This window comes from Nothobranchius furzeri, chromosome 3, assembly GCF_043380555.1.
Source record: "Nothobranchius furzeri strain GRZ-AD chromosome 3, NfurGRZ-RIMD1, whole genome shotgun sequence".
NCBI lineage: Eukaryota > Metazoa > Chordata > Actinopteri > Cyprinodontiformes > Nothobranchiidae > Nothobranchius > Nothobranchius furzeri.
The window spans coordinates 80225993-80244322 of record NC_091743.1 but is presented as its reverse complement, the minus strand read 5'-3'; the positions used below and the strand labels follow the sequence as shown (position 1 = coordinate 80244322).

Genomic DNA, 18330 nt, shown 5'->3' with positions numbered 1-18330 from the left:
ATGCTAGGGGTGTGTGTGTGTGTGTGTGTGTGTGTGTGTGTGTGTGTGTGTGTGTGTGTGTGTGACTACTCTCAGCCTTTCTGACATCTATCTTCCAACCAGCAAAGGATTTTTCACATTTCACTTTTATCACATTTCCACACTTCTTCATCTCAAACCCACACACACACACACACACACATCCATCAAGCATTATAGGGCCTTCCAGAGGCAGCTGGCAGCTTGCTGCCTCTCTCACAGCAGAGCATCATCACACAGGCTGACAGACAGACCGACTCCAGCAGGAAAAGCCTTGTAGGTCAGAGCATTAAGCCCTGCTACCATTAGCAGCTTTGTTACTGACGTGTTGACATGGTAACGAGCTGAACTGGAGCTTTACTCTCAGTGCTCTTTATATGGTGACAGACCTGGTTTGGTTCCCGCGAGGACAGAAGACTCTGAACCTCCATGGGATGACTGGAGACCAGTGTCTAGATGGGTGGAAACTTTAGCACCACATCCTGGCAGAGTGTCTTTATTATGTCTCCAGTGATATTTCACCTGTGCCTTTGTCTCCAGTTAGTCTCAGCTGTGTTTCACTGGTTTTCAGTTCCTCCTAAAGTCCTTTCTTGTTAATGCACCTACTGACTCAGAAACTAAACCCACATGGGTTCCACACACCCGCAAACACCCTGACTGGAGAAAATAGTTTTGCATCTTGTAACAAAGAAGTGAGACGTGCAAGATTGAACCGAATCCATTACAAACATTCTGGAAACTCTCTGGTAAACACTTTACACAATTTGTCTCCAATAGTCCAGCAATGGGCCCACAGTTTGTCTACAGTTGTGGCCTGAAGTGTTTCCTCCAAGTTCTATTCCTGACAGATGTCCTCTCCATCGTTTTACAGGATGTTTCCTCCAGAGAACAGCTCTGTGTCTTTGAGCGACCAATACAGATGACTGATGATGATTATTCTCACTAAGTTTACAAGTACACCATTAGGTTTTGCTTTTTTTAATGAACAAAATCATGTTTTTGGCTTTACCATTTTGTCTCTTTCCTTGAAAAGTTTAAATACCCCTGATTGAAAACATTTCTGTAAAGTGAAGACCAGTTTAGCTGGTTCAGACCAGTTTTCTGCACCAGTTTAACTCTGTTTTGGTTTTCCTCCAATTTGTCAAAGAAAAAAACCCTCAAATGGCAATAAACGACCTAAAAATGGGCAAACCGAAACGAGTTCACATTTACTGAAAGTTGCTTTTGAAAACAAAAATCCCAAACTTCCAGTTCAGTGGTTTCTCCCATCCCATCCTGTTGCCTCTCTCTTCATGACTGAAGACTTCATGACAGACATGACGGATTGCAGGTTTACTAGTAGTTCCTAGAATATCTAAAAATAGGATGGGAGGCAGATCCTTTAGCTATCAGGCTCCTTTATTGTGGAACCAGCTCCCAGCTTTAGTCCTTGAGGTAGACACATTTTCTTATTTTAGACTAGGCTTAAAACATTTTTTGATGGGGCCTATGGTTAAATTCTAATGTTAGCCCAGGTTTGGACGAGTGGTAGAAGGAGGTAGAGTGTACAATGGGGAATACAGTCTGTAACTACAGCTCTCCCTTGCCCTGCCTCCAACATGCATCCATCTAAAAGGCTAGGTTATCCAGGTATCTCTGTAGTTATGCTGCTATAAAGGGGAGTTTCCTCTCCACTGTCGCCACATGCTTGCTTAGAATGAGGTAGGGATTGTATCGACTAGTCGACTTCACTGCTCTGTAGTGACTTTTTAGGCCTTTCATAGACTAGTCGCTGTCACGTGATAACGACCGACAAGATGCAGTCCTCGGAAAAGACAGCAGGCGACGAGCCCCTGCGCGTCGGGAGGCAACGCGCTGTGCCAGAGCGTCGGTATCTGATGCCCACCGTAAAACTGACATTTGACCGAATTGTGACCTTTACCCTCTTGCAATTTAACCTTCCCCTCACCCCCATCCTAACTTTAACCAGTTTGCGCATGCAAAGCTCTGATCGTTGACGCGTGTTACGTCCCCGACATGAGATAGTAAAAATGTGAAGGATGGGGGTAACATAAGAACTGGCGAGGAGTTTAAAATGGGTTTATTCGTACAAAAGGTATTAAAACACAAGCAAACAGATGGCGAGCATTATTAAGATAATGCTAAACAAAAATACTCTCAAAAAGGTTAACATTAAAAGAGCAGTTACCAACATTAAAAACACCTGGTTAAAACTTATTAAAAGTTTCACCAAAACCGAAGGTGTTTCTAAATCCACAAAGTTGATAAAAGTTCTAAAACAATTCATTGACGTAAAACACCTGGTTAAAACTTATGTTAAAAGTTTTACCGGAACAGAAGGTGTTTTAAAAACGAAGTCAATAAAATTGTATCACAGAGTTAACCTTTAAAACGATCCCTCTGGATCACTCAGAGTTAAAACTATAAAAGTTAAAACTCTTCTACTCGAAGGAGTTGAAAACAAAATGAGGCCTGGAGGCCAGCAGAACCCCTGCACTGCTGCCTCCCAGACTACTGAAGGCACAGCCTTTTTATCCTGAGTGTGGCTCATCAGGAGGATTCAGCTCAGCTGTGCTCCTCAGCAGCCTGGAAGAGAGGAGGAGGAGGAGGGGCGGTGTCTAGTCAATCACCAGAGCTGGACGATCCTGGCTGCTTTTCCCCTCTTCAGGCTGGCAGTCGTGACAACGTGCTCCAGACATCTGCGTCCTGAGCACGGCCACAGTAACATTATCAAATTAGGTGTCGCCACCTCAAAAACTAATTTAACATGCGATCGTTTATGTCGGCTCATTTCCTTTTATGTTTTCCGTCTTTTATTTGTGCCCGATGCGTTTCGCTGCTGTGGAGTGGGGCGCATCACCTGTTTTGTCCTCCGGTGATGCACCTCACCTGTGCGGCCGGCGCGCACTCCGCTGTTTTGCAGTTGGTGGATCTTTTAGAACTGCAGTTCAAAGGTAACTCATAAGGTGAAAATATATGAACCCATGTAGCAGTTTTTCTTTAGGATTGAGAGGAGATGCAGGAAGATAATAAACAGACAGGACAGAAAAATTGTCAAATAAAAACAAGTTAGTTTTTGTACCTGCTGTTGCAACAAACAGACACCATTGAAGGTCATCAGAAGTGAGGAACAGAAAATGAAATAATTATTTTAATGTTTAGAGCAGCAGGAACTCTTGAGAGGCTGCAGGAGCACCAGTGAGTTTGCGACCGCTGCGCAGGGGGAGGGCGGAGAGGGCTGAAGCAGGGGAACAGTAAAGGTGCAGAAACTACCGTTGTTAATTTTGACGTCACAGGGTTATTGATGTAACCGTGTAGGTGTTTGTTTAAACGGGGGTCATCAATTTTATTTTCCATTTAAGAGTGGTGAAGAATGACCTCTTTGATCACCCTCCTGTTATCTGTAACTTCCTGAGACTAGATGAAGGTCCAACAATCTGTTGATTAGGTTACCCCGGTCAGCTGGTTCTGAAGAATTGTGTGTGTGGGTTTATCTGTAACTTCTGGGTCCGCCTTCCTAAATAAAAGGAGCTCCAAGGCTTTGCCTGAGTGTGAGAGCAAACTGACCTCCGTCTCTGGTGTGTATTTGATTTCTCTCACCCTTTGCAAATTATTTGTTGTTGTTTGTTGTTGGCAGGATTACAATTTACCAAAATATCAATCTAATCCCTCTGTGTGTGCTCTGAACTTTCTTTGAGGTAATATGGGAGTAATATAAAAATTACCCAACAGAAGGGCCCGCATGCAGTTACTGGACCTTGTTTGATTCTGATGAAGAGACACTTCAGTTAGGGAGAATGTCCCTGTCACCGCATCAGGACTTACTCAGCTGTTTCCTCCTTCCCTCAGGGACCTCATCAAGAAACTCCTAGTCATCGATCGAGCCAGACGACTTGGCAACATGAAGGTAAGCGAGTTAGACTTCCTGTTTGTCCAGTGGTCCTCCATGGTTCAGGCATTCAGAGGGACTTTAGATGTCTGAGATCTGAGAAGTAGGACGGTCCAAGACCCTGCTCTAAAATTCACCAGCTTGGAGTCAGATGGACCAGTAGTTTCTATGATGACTAAAGGTCAAAGTTCAGAGCAGACCAGTATAGGTTGGTCTCTTGGACTTCATTAACAGTTGTGAGGGACTGATGACTCACCACCATGTTCCATCAGCTAAAGGGTCTGAAGGGGACCAGCTAACCAGTGTTCTGACTTCCTGTTGGGGACAGGTCATTTCCCTGGTGGACTTGCTTGATGAGGTTCTGCTCTTTTCTGTTATTCTGACTCCGATGTGTCGGATATGTTTCAGAATGGAGCGGACGATGTGAGGAAGCACCGCTGGTTCAAGACTGTAGACTGGGAAGCCGTCCCTCTGAGGAAACTGAAGGTGAGTCTCATCTCCCGTTCCTCAGAGGACAGTGGTCCACGTTGTCTCAATCTTTGCTTCCTCTTATTTTTGGAACCAGACCTGACTGACCTCCACCTGAACTTGACCTGTTGAGGATCTGGTTTAAGTCCCGTTCTGTTTATGTTCCAGCCTCCAATCGTTCCCAAACTCTCTCACGAGGGCGACACCTCTAACTTCGACATTTACCCAGAGAGCGACTGGAAGAAAGACCCACCTGTGCCTCCAAAGGACCTGGAGACCTTCAGCAGCTTCTGAGCCTTCAGTCCACTCCAGTGGAGCCCCGAAACCCTTTTGCAGATGCTTTTATTTATCTGACTGACTGTTGTTTTTATCTCTTATGCAAAAGCTTCTGGTTCCGTTGGACCCAAACGACTGTTACTTTCTACGAGGATCAGGTTGTTTTTTTATCAGCACCTTTTCTATTTTCTCTTGTTTTGTAAACGACTCCAGACTGCTGCGGGAATCAGCTGATTGTATTTACGGTTTAAGCAGCAGCACAGGAAGGTGCCTTACATCAGGTGTCTCCGTCACGAAGAGCCCACTAGAGCGGTTCTGGTGGAACCCTCTGAGGTTCTGTGGACTGTTACTTCCTGTCACGTCTCTGCAGCAGCTTCCTTCAGTGTTACTGTTGAGTCACAGCGTGGTGTCGTACTGTATGAACTCATAGGGAGGCAAATCATGATAGGTCAAAGGTCATGCATGTTCCTCTTCACTGTGGTCAGTATTTATCATCTCAGCAGCTTCTGTTTGTTCAAATATAAAGACTTGAATAGAAACCTTCAGTGATTCTTGCCTAACGACCTCTGAAGACCTCAGACCTGCTGCTCTAGGAAGGTCCTCCACTAGGACCTCCAGTCTCAGTTCTTCTGTGGGTTAGTGGATCACTTCTCCTGCGTGGACTCTGTGTCTCCAGTCATAGAACTAATGGACATTTTGACCAGTTTCCAAGTAGAAACCATCACCCTTAGATCAGAGCTTCAGCCGTTTCACTGAAACGTGTCCCAGAAGAAGCCCCTATCTTCTGTCGTTTTGTCTGTGTTGCCATGTTTTCCTGACGTGTCAACGTCTGTGAGCTGTTTTATTATGCATGAGCCCTCGGTGTCTCGACTCGTCACAACAACATGTTTACTTACCGAGTCCCGATGTGACATCATCACCAATCAGCAGTAAACATTTCAAACACTAACGTCTCCGAGTTTCTCTGAACAGAGCTCATGTTTCGTCAGAGCTCAGCAACAAGCTGAGGGGGTCCAGGAAGCTGGGAAGGAGACTTCAGTGTCATTTGAATGAGTACAATTATAGCAGGTATACTACTTTACATGTACTCGGACTAAACTAGAAAGCGTACTGGTTAAATAGTTGTCTGGACTAAATTGGAGCGTTTGTTAAAACAAATTAACTTTCAATTATACTTTCATGTATATAAACTAGTGTATTCAGTACTGAGGGAGTATGTTGTGGTTAGAGCTATGTGGAGGACAGTTTTCATATAAATCGTTATAAACACAACTGTATTTTTACAATGGATACAGAAAGTCTTCAGACCCCCGTTACTTTATCTTGTAGCCGTTCTTATTAAAAGGGACAGTAATTGTCATCCCCAACATTACAGTACATTGAACATAAAAGTCATTTGCTAATAACAGAAGGGGAACATATATTTATGGATTCAGTGTTTAGTCTTAAACCAAAGTCCATCTCCATGTACACCAGCAAGTGTTGTGTCATCCAGTTGTGTTTTCTCCTCTTCTCTGAGCCACCAAGTCTCTCCAGGTCAAACTTGGAACTGGACGCTATTTCTCTATCGTGGATGAGGACCGCAAGATCCCCGATGTGCAGTGCTGCGCGATATTAAGCTGAATACAAGTACTTTGTAATAGAAAAACATAATTAAGTGCAAGCATGAACTTTGATATTTTATGTGCGAGTCTTGGTATTTATATGTACTTAGTCGTGACTTTTCTTTACACTTTTCAATAAATGTGGAGTTCACATATACAGTATATTGTGTAACAACAAACTTCAGTTTTGGCATAAGTTAGTATACTCGTAGTACTTTTTACTTGGGGGAATTCCTGCCTGGAGGATCTGTAGCTGACCAGGTGAAGCCTCCACCCAGCCAAACAACAGGGCACTCTTCTTCACCTGCCTGATTACACAGGTCTAATGACAGGTTACAGGAGGGTCCAGGGTAGGCTGGGTCTGCACCACTCCCCGCTGGGGACATAATGACCTGACTGTCGACTCATGCTGAAGATGAAACTCTTTGTAGAAGAAGAATATCATTTCTATAGCGCCTCTCAAGATGAAAATCACGAGGCGCTTCACAAAAACAAAAAATGTAAAAATATAAAAAAGAATTTAGAAAATGGTTAAAAATATTTAAAACGAGCAAAAAAAGACAATTGTGTTAAAAATGTAAAGCGAGAGAGTGTGAATAGGGAAGAGGGAAATCAGTGGATCCGGAGGAAGGTGGAATAGGTGGGGAGAGCAGAATAAAGAGAGTGGTGAAGAAGTTCACACAAAAAAAGTATGTAAGTCTTGAACAGTCTGGATCTGAGTCCGTTTCTTAGTGTTTGTGACACTCTGGAGCATCTAACTTTGTTGACGGTTCCATCAGCTCCACACAGCAGCTGGATGTGATTTCTGCTTCATCCTCACATCTTCTGGAGACATCAACAGAATGAAATCATCCCATTCCCGCTCACATTCCTCCTTTTTCATTGAATCTTTGCCCGACACTTTATTTCCCAGCTTCGTCAGCCTTGAACCATTTTATTTGATGGGTTTTAGTTTTAGCGTCTCCTCCTGCCTTTGGAGGCGGTTTTTCTCTTCTGCATATCGTCCTGTAGCCCCCTTATGCTGTGGCACAGAGCTCAGCCGAGGCTCAGGCCTTTGGTAGTGGCTCTGCTGTGGAGCCTGGTGAGGGATTTGGTACTTTTGGAGAAAACATCTTGGCACTGGTGGAAGGAAACATTAACCACCAGTTTTAGAGCAGGAAGGCAACAAGATCTATCATCTTGCTGCTGGTCAGGAACACATCCAGGTAGTGCTTGGTTCAGCTTCTCTGTCCTCACAAACCTCCATGCTGAGGGTGCACAGGGGCCCAGACTCAAAGGGAATCACAGAGAACTCCACCAAGGAGGGGCTGGCTCTACAGAAATGATGTGGGATTAAACTTATGGCCCTGCCAAGTCTTCATCGCTCCTTCTTTATGAATCACGAGGCAGTCGACTCATCACCAACATGTTGTGGTGGAGACTTGGCTTCCTCACACTGAGAAGGCTTCTGCAGCAGTTGGTCATCACCGACTTATAACATCTTTCTGTCTGCACACAAGTGTGTGAAGGAGTGTGTTCTCCAATATTTCCACATTCTCACATCAGAAGGTTGAAGAAAGGACCCAGTGTGTGTTCAGCAAAAGTACGAATACCTCTCTGGGCTGAAACAAGAGCCAGCCTACTGGTCTAACAGGTTGATGCTGGGGGGCACCCCCCACCCCTGTCCTACCCACTAATAGGGGATATCTGTCACTTATCTAGCAGAGTTATGGTAATAACTAACTCTTAGCCTATAGAACAGGGTTATCAGAACCACTGTACATTAACCCTCAGAGAAACAGATCTGTTCGACTGTTGGTGTTCGTTTTTGTTGCCAGACAGACAGATGGACGGGATTTATTAATCCCCAAATGAGAAATGTCGAGTAGCACCCACATTGAATCACAACCATAGAAACAGAGAAAAAAGAAAAACCTAAAACCAGACAGGACTCCAAAAGCCTGTTTAAAACTAAAATAGCTCTAAAACCTGCAGCCTAACATGCCAAGCACATCGGATAGTGTTCGAGTCTAAAAGCTGTGAGGAGAAAGGCTCTTCTTACCTTCTCTATTCTGAAGTACAATCATCTGCCCTTCTGACCTGTCAGGAGGCTGTGAAGTGGATTCCTGACATGTTCCATTCTCAGCTTTTTAGTGTGGCTCTTTCAACAACTGTTGGCAGAGGCTCCAGCCTGCTCCCAATATCCCAGCTACCTCCTTCACTACTGAATGTTGTCCCTAACCTGAGCCGCAGCATAGAGGAGGCACTGACCACCACAGTATGGTTAACACGAGCAGCATATCCTGACAGGCATTAAAAGACCTTAGCCTCTGGGAATGGCTGACTAATGGTTGCCTTTTGCCAAAAATGACCCAACTTGGTTGTTTTGTTGTTGTTCATTCTGTCCAAAGTGTGTTTATTGACTTGACATCATTGTCTGAGTGTTCTTTATTAACATCTCTACTCCATAACCAGGACCATCAGCTTAACTTACCACACCCTGCCACTCGGTGGTCCTCTGAAGCTCCTAAAGACTCCTACAAGGTTTCATCTTATGACAGCAGATTTGGGACCCTGAAATGTTCAAACTTTGTTGTTAGACCAAAAAAACAAACCTGCAGCTTAGGACTGCCTCTGTTGTTGCTTGGCTTCCGGGGCTGGAGGCTAGGAGGGAGATCTGGCCGTCTGGTTGGGGTCTGGGGTGGTGCGTTGCTGTGCTCAGCGTTGGGCGGGGGAGCCTGCTCATCAGCACCCCAGCAGAAAGGGTCAAACTCTGGTTACCGGTGATGGTTGTACCCAATGTGTAGCAGTACCGGGACCAGAGTGAATAGGGTGTGTATGGGGAGCATGAGTGGGTGTCTGGCGTGCATTTTTGTAAGTCTTTGGTTGTATGTGTATGTGTGAGCATGAGGGAGGGAGTGTGTGACTGTGTTTGTGTATGACTGTAGATGTCAGGTGGGGCCTTTGACTCCTCCCTTCTCCTGGGACTTCTCTTGATGATATAGATCTTCGTCCCCCCTCCCCCTGCCACACCTGGTGTGAGGGGTTGTGCCATGGTCTGCCTGAGTGTTCGTGGCAACCGGGTCTGGGGGTTTAAGATTTTGGCAGCCTGATCAATCCCGGTGGCTGCCTGGTGGGGTCTGGGTCCCTGGGCTCAGCTGGGTCCCCGGCGGGGGTGGTCGCCCCTGGGTCCCGGGTCGCTGGGTCCCGGGCTCGGCCGGCTAGGGGGTGGGAGGCTGCGGGCGGGCCTGTGGGCTTGCCGCTGATATCTCCCGGGACTCTGCCGGCTGCTGGTTGTGGCCCCCGGGGCGATCCTCTGTGCCTCTCGAGGGGGGCGGGGGCCTTTCTGGTTGCAGTCTCCTTGGGGTTCCTGTGTTCTGGGGCAGCGCCTGGATCTCTGGGACTTGGAGCTCCCCCGTCTCCTACGCATCTTTGGGGGGCGGATCTGTGGTCCCTCACACTCTCTGTTGGGCGCTCCTATAGAGAAACCTTACATAAGCAAGCGCATGTACACACACAGGTGCTCACATGGTGCTCTCAAAAGTATGGGCTTGGGCACGTTCAACACAGGTCTTAAGACTATGGGGGGCACTTAATGCACTGTGATTTATTATCGTGATTCTTCACTTAAGCAATGTTTATTATATATTTCCTCATCAAGTTGACGCAGTGATAGCTTGATCTTGTTGTATTGTTGTTGTGTCCCTTTTTTTTGTCCTTTTGCTTTTTTTTTTTTTTTTTTCTGCAGGTCTAGAAGCAGACTCTTGTTCATTATTTATTTTTGTGGGACCCCCCCCCCCCCTCTCTCTCCCCCCCCCACCTTTTCTTTCCCTTTCTCTTTCACCTCTGTCTCCGTGTCTGGTCGGAATTACAAAGCATTCAACAACAATAACAATAAAGTTTTAAGTATCAGGTGTGACATCAAAGGCAGACGCTTTGATGCTCCACCTGAGAGTAAATCTGTAAGGCTTGTCACCAGCATTCAGACATCAATTCTGCTTGCTTCACAGCCAGACAGGACACGGTAAAAAAAAAAAAAAGACAGGCATTAAAAGACCTTAGCCTCTGGGAATGGCTGACTAATGGTTGCCTTTTGCCAAAAATAACCCAACTTGGTTGTTTTGTTGTTGTTCATTCTGTCCAAAGTGCATTTATTGACTTGACATCATTGTCTGAGTGTTCTTTATTAACATCTCTACTCCATAACCAGGACCATCAGCTTAACTTACCACACCCTGCCACTCGGTGGTCCTCTGAAGCTCCTAAAGACTCCTACAAGGTTTCATCTTCTGACAGCAGATTTGGGACCCTGAAATGTTCAAACTTTATTGTTAGACCAAAAAAACAAACCTGCAGCTTAGGACCAAAACACCTTTAAACATAAAAGTACAGATAATCAAGGTATTAAACTAATGAATGAATTAAAACTGGATCCTGGTCAGACAAAAGCCAGCTGGTGCCCAAATCCAGTCTGCTGGTCTTTGTAATATAATCTATGATCATCATCAAGGTGAGCATGATGGTTGGGAGGAGGAACAGATGAGACTTATTTGCCACTTTTTGACTATCTTTTTGGTTCAGGTGGGAATTTATAGGTCTGAGACTCGGGGAGGTCAACGATCAATCACCTTGGTTGTTGACCTCTTCAACTGCTCTCTCAGTTTATCTACCAGTTCAGTCACTGAAGAGTTATAGAAAAACAAAGTAAAAACCTTTCTATAAACCACACTCACCTGCACAGGTAGACGGTGTAATCGCTGAGTCAGGATTCTCCACCACATCCTCAGAGACTAGACTGATTCATAAAAGGCTCATGCTAATTCAGCAGCTTTCTCTCTCTCTCTCTGTCTCTCTCTCTCTCTCTCTCTCTGTCTCTCTCTCTCTCTCTCTCTCTCTCTCTCTCTCTCTCTCTCTCTCTCTCTCTCTCTCTCTCTCTCTCTCTCTGTCTCTCTCTGCCTGTCTCTGGACACTGAGGTGAAGTGATTCATAACTGAGGCTTTAGTCTGAAAACATCTGCTGTGAACAGGAACTTGCCTCAGTGGTTTGGGGCTGGGCCTTTTCCAGACTCCATGACTGCATTACTTCCAATGAGCTTTCCAAACTCAGCTCAGAGGAACACTATGATGTCAACAGTTTGCTGTCATCACATGAACAGCTGCTGACGATCTTCCTGAGTGTGCAGTTAACAGATTCAGGTCAGTGGACTTGTTGCGTCTCCTTGTTGACTCAGTAGTACGCCTGATTTGCTCCACAGGCTTCAGATGAAGATGTGTTGCAGTTTGGATCTTTCCAGGGAAGTAAAGAGAGGTGGACGACTGCTTTCTGTGCTTTACTCCCACTAAGATATTAGTTTTCCAAAAAGAAAACTAAAGAGTCAGTCCTGTTCAGGTTAGGGTCAAGGCTAGCTTCAGTCAAACAGAGAGAAGATAATGTCCTGCCCATGGGGTCACCTGGAGGCAACGTAATCAGCTGACTACCGATACAGAGGACATCTCAACCCCGCTCTAATGCTGAGCCCCGCCCCCAATGGAAAAACAAAGGTCTGCAGCCTTTTTGTTGTTTTATCTGTCGTGATCTACATCTCAAAGCTATAGATTATGGTTGGAATGCAGGCAGACCAGAGTCAGATCTTTTCTTCAGTTCTTCTGTCGTTCTTTATTTATGAAAAAGACAAAAATAACTCAACTCCTTCTAATTCCTACTCGTCCAAATGGATGAGTCTGGTCTCAGACAAGGTAATATTGGATTTCAGCTACTTCTGCTCCAGTCCATGCTTAACCCTTTATAGAGCTAACGTCTATATTTCGACACTTCCACTCCCATCATAAATGATGTTGGTGTGCCTTTTCACGAACTTGCGAAGCGGAATTATAGGATTCCCCTTAAACATTCATCAGAGATCAAGTTAGTCACGTTTGCACCATGGCACCATTCCACCAATCAGTGCGGGGCTATAATGCTCCAAATATTGGTGTGTCTGCAGAGCCAGAAAACTGCTCGGTCTCCTCACATTTTCAGCCAGATTTCTAAAACTAACGATGTGTGAACAGTGTGAGTGTCCTGTCACACTCACACGCATGATCAATCGGATCAATGTGACTTTCCGCATAGCCGGCAGTAAGTCGGACCTGTTACCAGTGAGGGTTGGACTCCACCAGGACTGCCCTTTGTCACCGGTCCTGTTCATAATGTTTATGAACAGGATTTCTAGGCGCCGTCGTGGTGTTGAGGGTGTGGAGTTTGGTGGCAGGAGAATCTCTTCTCTGCTTAATGCGGATCATGTGGTCCTCCTAGCTTCATCAGGCTCTGACCTACAGCTTTTGCTGGGGAGGTTCGCAGCCGAGTGTGAAGCGGCTGGGATGAGGATCAGCACCTCCAAGTCTGAGATCATGGTTCTCGACCGGAAAAGGGCCTCTATATTACATTACAGTTCCTTTATTCGCGTCCATCCTAGAGCTCCTCTCTGACCTTCATGCTTATTTAGAGCAGCTGATTTTTAAAGTTAGCAGAGTTCATCCTTGGAAGTGGGTTCACTCACTCATTAAACCCTTCACCACTGAAATCAGTTTGTTCATTCCAATCCTCCTAAATAATCCTCCAAACGTCCAACTGGAATCCTTAAGGGTCCCGTAACGTCCATCCTGTCAGAACAGGCCTTGGGAGCCCAGGTGTTACTAGAACTAAATGTGTCTCCTCACACACACACACACACACACACACACACACACACACACACACACACACACACACACACTAGAATAATTTGAATGACTAAGTTAACTACACTGAACTGCTTTTGTAATATGTGCATCAAAAATGCACTACCATTATTAAGAGGACCTGCAAGCGTTACCCTGAAATAAAATGACTTTTGCACAATATTCTTTTTTCTTTGTTTCATTTGTACTTTTTTTTTGACAAAAATATCAGCAGACAGTCAAACCTTTTCGACTTTTCTTCATTTTATTCACTTTACTTTGTGCAACTGTCAATTTTTTAACCACCAGAGTGAACGTAGCTCCTGGAACTCGGGTCCGTCAGTAAAATCAGAGTTGAGACAATAAAACTGACAGCAGTTTTATCACCCCATCTGTTACACTGACACCAGGGTTTCCTTGTCAGTTTTTTTTTAATAATCACAGATGGAGGTAAACTCACACCCTCACTCTTTTGCTTTAGGTGTAATTATTAACTAAATAGTGGCTCCAAACTCTTCGACTGCATACACAAGCAGCAGCTACGCAGAGGGTGTTATTTTACAATCTATGACTGTATGAGCTGTCATGGATCACTGAACATTATTGTCTGGAGACACATGCCTCTGCTGATGGAGACATTGGGTCTGGCTGAGTTCCACATCCCCAGCTGAGGAAATAGAAAGGCTGGCTCATACCCAGGAGAGTCTGTGCTGCTCACAGGACTGTACTCCAGTGGGAGGAGATTAGTCGAATGAGCAGACGTGTCTAATACCTGAAGTCCTAGTTCCTGGTAGTGCTGGCCCCATGAGGCCCAACCAGTATGGGAATACCTCTGCAAGCTGTTTCATTTGCGTTATCTTGCTACGAGGGACCGCAAAAGAATCAGACCACAACGACAACAATAGCACCACATGCTGAGAGAATCCAGCTGTGATGACATCTTTTACTGGTGAGACAACCAAATGCCTTCCTGGACAGAAACAGGTGTTCTCCCATGAAACTTTAGCTGAAGTCTTCTCAGAATGCGGTCATCTGTTTCACCCATTCACACTGGAAACCCTAGACAGCAGAGATATTTACAGTTGCTGTGTTTTCACACCTCCCAGTACATTACAATGCACAGTGTGGCGCTTCAGTGTGGAGTCGTATATATTTGCATTCAGAGATTGTAATCACACATCCAGTAGGTTTATGGGTTTTATCACTAAAACAGAGTTCGTAGTAGTGATGGGAATTCCGGCTCTTTTTAGAGAGCCGGTTCTTTTGGCTCAGCTCACCAAAAAGAGCCGGCCCTTTTGGCTCCCAAGTGGCTCCTCAGATTTTCTGTTGCGTAGAGTACATTTATAACCAAAATAATGCTAAACTATATGTAAAATAATTTACTAATGTAAAAAAAGCAATATAAGAAATCTTTATCATTTCTATGGATTTAATAACTGAACACTTTAAGAAATCTCCGCTTCCCTACTGCTGGCGCTCATTTTGTCACCGTCTTCGTCGCACTCTTCTCTCTCTCGCTCGCCTTTTTTCTCCTCCTCATTCCCTCTCGTCTCCCTCCACCCGCATGTGCTCTGATGTGTGTCTGTCTGAGTATGATCCTCCCTCTTCCCTGCCCCTACTGCTCTGTGTGTGGACAGTCTGGACACACAGGTACACATGTTGACCAATCGCCTGTAGCTTTCACCAAGGCAGGGGGGGAGGGGGAGGGGACGGCTCTCAATGACGAGCCAGCTCCCGTCGTTCACTTCAAAGAGCCGGCTCTTAGAGCCGGTTCGTTCGCGACCGACACATCACTAGTTCGTAGCTAGGTGGCTTTACTGTGAGCAGATGTTCAGAGAAAACCTGTCCTGCTCCTTGTCCATTCGCATCCTGGATGAAAGTACCAGCTGGGAATTACAGCCAATGGAGACATGGAGTCAATGTGGCTGATCGTCATCGCCATGGCCATCGCAAGACTGGTTGATCACCATCGACATTTTTCTGTGATTATGTTGGGAACATCCATCCATTTTCTTATGCTTATCTGGAGTCGGGTTGCAGGGGCAGCAGCGCAAGCAGAGAGGCCCAGACTTCCCTCTCCCCAGACACTTGGGTCAGCTCCTCCAGGGAAATCCTATGGCGTTCCATGGCCAGCCGTGAAACATAGTCCCTCCAGCGTGTCTTGGGTGTTTATTTAGGTCTCCTACTGGTTGGATGTGCCCGGAAAACCTCACCAGGGAGGCGTCCAGGAGGCATCCTAACTAAATGCCCGAGCCACCTCAACTGGATCTTCTTGATGTGGAGGAGTAGCGGATCAACTCTAAGCCCCTCCTGGATCACCAAGCTTCTCACCCTATCTCTAAAGTCGGGCGTACACTGTACAACTTTTTTAATTTTTTGAGCCGATTTTCCTCTTGTGCAAGAATCTACGAGATCGGGGCGAGTTTTGTGCTGAGCGTATACGGGGTATAGAGCGTGGATGTATACAGGGGTTACAAGAAGCGATTAACACAACGTGATCAGCTTCCAATAAGCAATCGTAAGCTTGCACAAATTTCTGGCATGTTTGATATTTTGTTTGTCCCTCGTGAGGGTATCGCACTGCTGCAGCAGCGCTGCGAACAGCGGCGACCCAAAAAGTACCAGAACCACATGAGCAAACGTCAGCACGGCTCACCAGCTATTTTCCACATCGTTCATTTTTATTCATACACTTTTGTTTCACACACAATGACAAGGATTGTCAAAAAAGCGTGTTTGCCGTGTTTATGTCAAATTAAACTGATAGATTTATTTTTCCTTTCAACTTCCTCATCCAACCCCCATAAATCACTGTGTGTCCTCCTACAGCACTCCTGAAGGACAGCAGACATCTATAACACAAAAACAGTCATCGTGTTGTGTAAAAATGGCTCTTTTTAGCCTATTTGTTGGTCCGATGTGTTGCTACCAGACATGCAGCGTGAGCAGTCAGGTGGCATTCGAGAACTGGGTCGTATAGTGTGAGCACGAGTCGTGAGATTTGCTCTGTGAGGAAGTCGTGCAGTTTGAGCTGAAGCTGAGTGCTACGAGTAAAAAAGTCACACAGTGTCCGCCTGGCTTAAGGGAGAGCCCAGACACCCTGCAGCAAAAAATCATTTTGGCCGCTTGTATCTGCAATCTCGTTCTTTCGGTCACTACCCAAAGCTCGTGACCATAGGTGAGGGTAGGAACGTAGATCGACTGGTAAATTGAGAGCTTTCTCTCTTCACCACGACAGAGCGCAGCACCAGTCCACCTATCGATCTCGCTCTCCAGCTTTCCCTCACTCGTGAACAAGACCTAGAGATACTGAACTCCTCCACTCGAGGCAGGACCTCATTCCTGACTTGGAGAAGGCATTCTACCCTTTTCTGACTCAAGACAATGGGCTCAGATTTAGAAGAGCTGATTCACGTCCCAGCTGCTTCACACTCGGCTGTAAACTGCTCCAGATGAAGCCAACAGTATCACATCATCTGCAACAAGCAGAGACCAGGGGTCTCATTTATCAAGCTATACACACAAAACGGGGTTGGAAAACTGCGTAAGCAACTTTCCATGCAAACTTTGGCATTTATAAAAGAAAACTTAGCGGAAAAATGTGCACAACTTTAAGTTGACTAAGGACCTGGCTTACGCACATGTTGGACATGGAGAGCACCTGCAGTGCCGCTGCTGAGAAGGATGAAATTATGAAATCCTGCAGCATTATCACTTGTACTGCTTCGTTTTCACACAGAACAAGACCCCCCACACGCACACACACACACATACACACACACACACACACACACACACACACACACACACACACACACACACACACACACATACACACAGCCTGAAGCGCAGAATACGGAATGCAGAATATCAGCAGGGGGACAGATTGAGACAGAATGTCATGCGTCTGTGACAGTGTGAGCGTCCTGTCACTGTGACCCGATTGATCATGTGCCCTGCTACTTGAACAAGGGAGATCTCTGTTTGGCTGACTGGTTAGCACGTGAGTCTCACCAGGAAGTCTGGGGATCGAATCTCAGTCGGACCATTTTTTTAATATCCGCCACAGATCTCTCTGAAGAACTCACAACATTGATGGCTTCAGCAACGCTGTGCCACTCCATGGATTTTCTCTTATTTGTTTTGCAAAAGTACTTCCTTTCATTTCTCCACCTCACCCACAAGTACCTCAATTTCTGCTTCGGTGAAATAGCGCTTCCTTGATCTGCCTTGATCTGCCTTGATCTGCGGTCGCCATCGTTAATGATGAAATGCTGCATCGAGCAGGCTTATGTATGCATGAGATCCACAAGGCACTTTGCACTGACCATTTATGGCAGAAAGTGGGCGTGTTGAGGGCAGGATGTGATCAAAATACACCTGAGAACTTTTCTAGATAGTTTCTGATTTATAAAGTGGAGATTACATGAAGCTGTGCGTACTCCATGTATTATAGGTCACATACATACTTGACGTAAGTACATTTTTTTGCTGAGCTTAAGTACAGGTTTAGTAAGGATTTCTACGCAACGTTTTATAAATGAGACCCCAGATCATTAGGCCACCAAAGCAGATCCTCTCAAAACTTTGGCAGTGCCTAGAAATCCAGACCACAAATTTAATGAAGAGAATCTGTGACAAAGGACCGCCTTGGTGGAGTCCGACTCTGACACCGGTCATACAGCCCGTATCAGAGGGCCTGGTACCTCTGGTATGTTGAGAACAGAGAACTATAATTGCTGTGGTTTGTTTATAAATGCTTTTAACTGTTGTAAACTAAAATCTATCACAGGGACATTTATCTCACCACTCTGTATATTCAGGTTTATGGCACATACCATTTGATGTACGTATGTGTTTCTACTTTACAAGAAGCCTTTCACATCCATGTAATTAGTTTTTATGTTTGATACAGATTTCCAGCTGCTGGCAGGCAGCTAAACTGCTCCAGGTGGTTCTTCTCAATAGCCTCAGGCAGTTCTGTGAGCCAGCAGACACATTTTATTAGCAGGTCAAGTAGCTCACCACTCTTCATTAGGATACAGCCCCAGAATCCAGTCAAGGGAAGAAACCCAAGGATCAAGATCAGCCTGTAACTGCCACAGAGTTTACTGAAACACTCATATTTGACTCTCATCTGAGATATCTGAGAGAGCAGGAACAAATCCAGCAGAAAGTGAAAAGACCCGTGTTGAGTTTAAAAGAGATTGTAGGAATTTCACAGAGCATTCAGAAAGCTCTCTCTCTGAAAACGTCTGAATGCTCTCTCAGTGAGACGCATAAATCTAGCCTCATTCCATGACGCCTTCAGTTTTCTCTCCTAGGTTAGAGTCAAGGTGACGAGTGGTATTGGTTTCCGTCCTGCATGAGTACCATAATATCAGTGAAAACAGAAAAA

General features: G+C 45.4%; 1 protein-coding gene across 1 annotated transcript in view; it reads left to right on the top strand.

Annotated features, from left to right (window-relative positions):
• The window catches only part of prkx (protein kinase X-linked), a 34972-nt gene extending 29782 nt beyond the window's left edge, over positions 1-5190 (top strand). The window contains exons 6-8 of the mRNA XM_015957810.3: positions 3868-3925; positions 4316-4393; positions 4544-5190. Coding sequence (XP_015813296.1) covers positions 3868-3925; positions 4316-4393; positions 4544-4669 — 262 coding nt within the window. The 3' untranslated portion in view covers positions 4670-5190. The remainder of the gene's footprint in view (positions 1-3867; positions 3926-4315; positions 4394-4543) is intronic.
• Positions 5191-18330: the final 13140 nt, after the last annotated feature.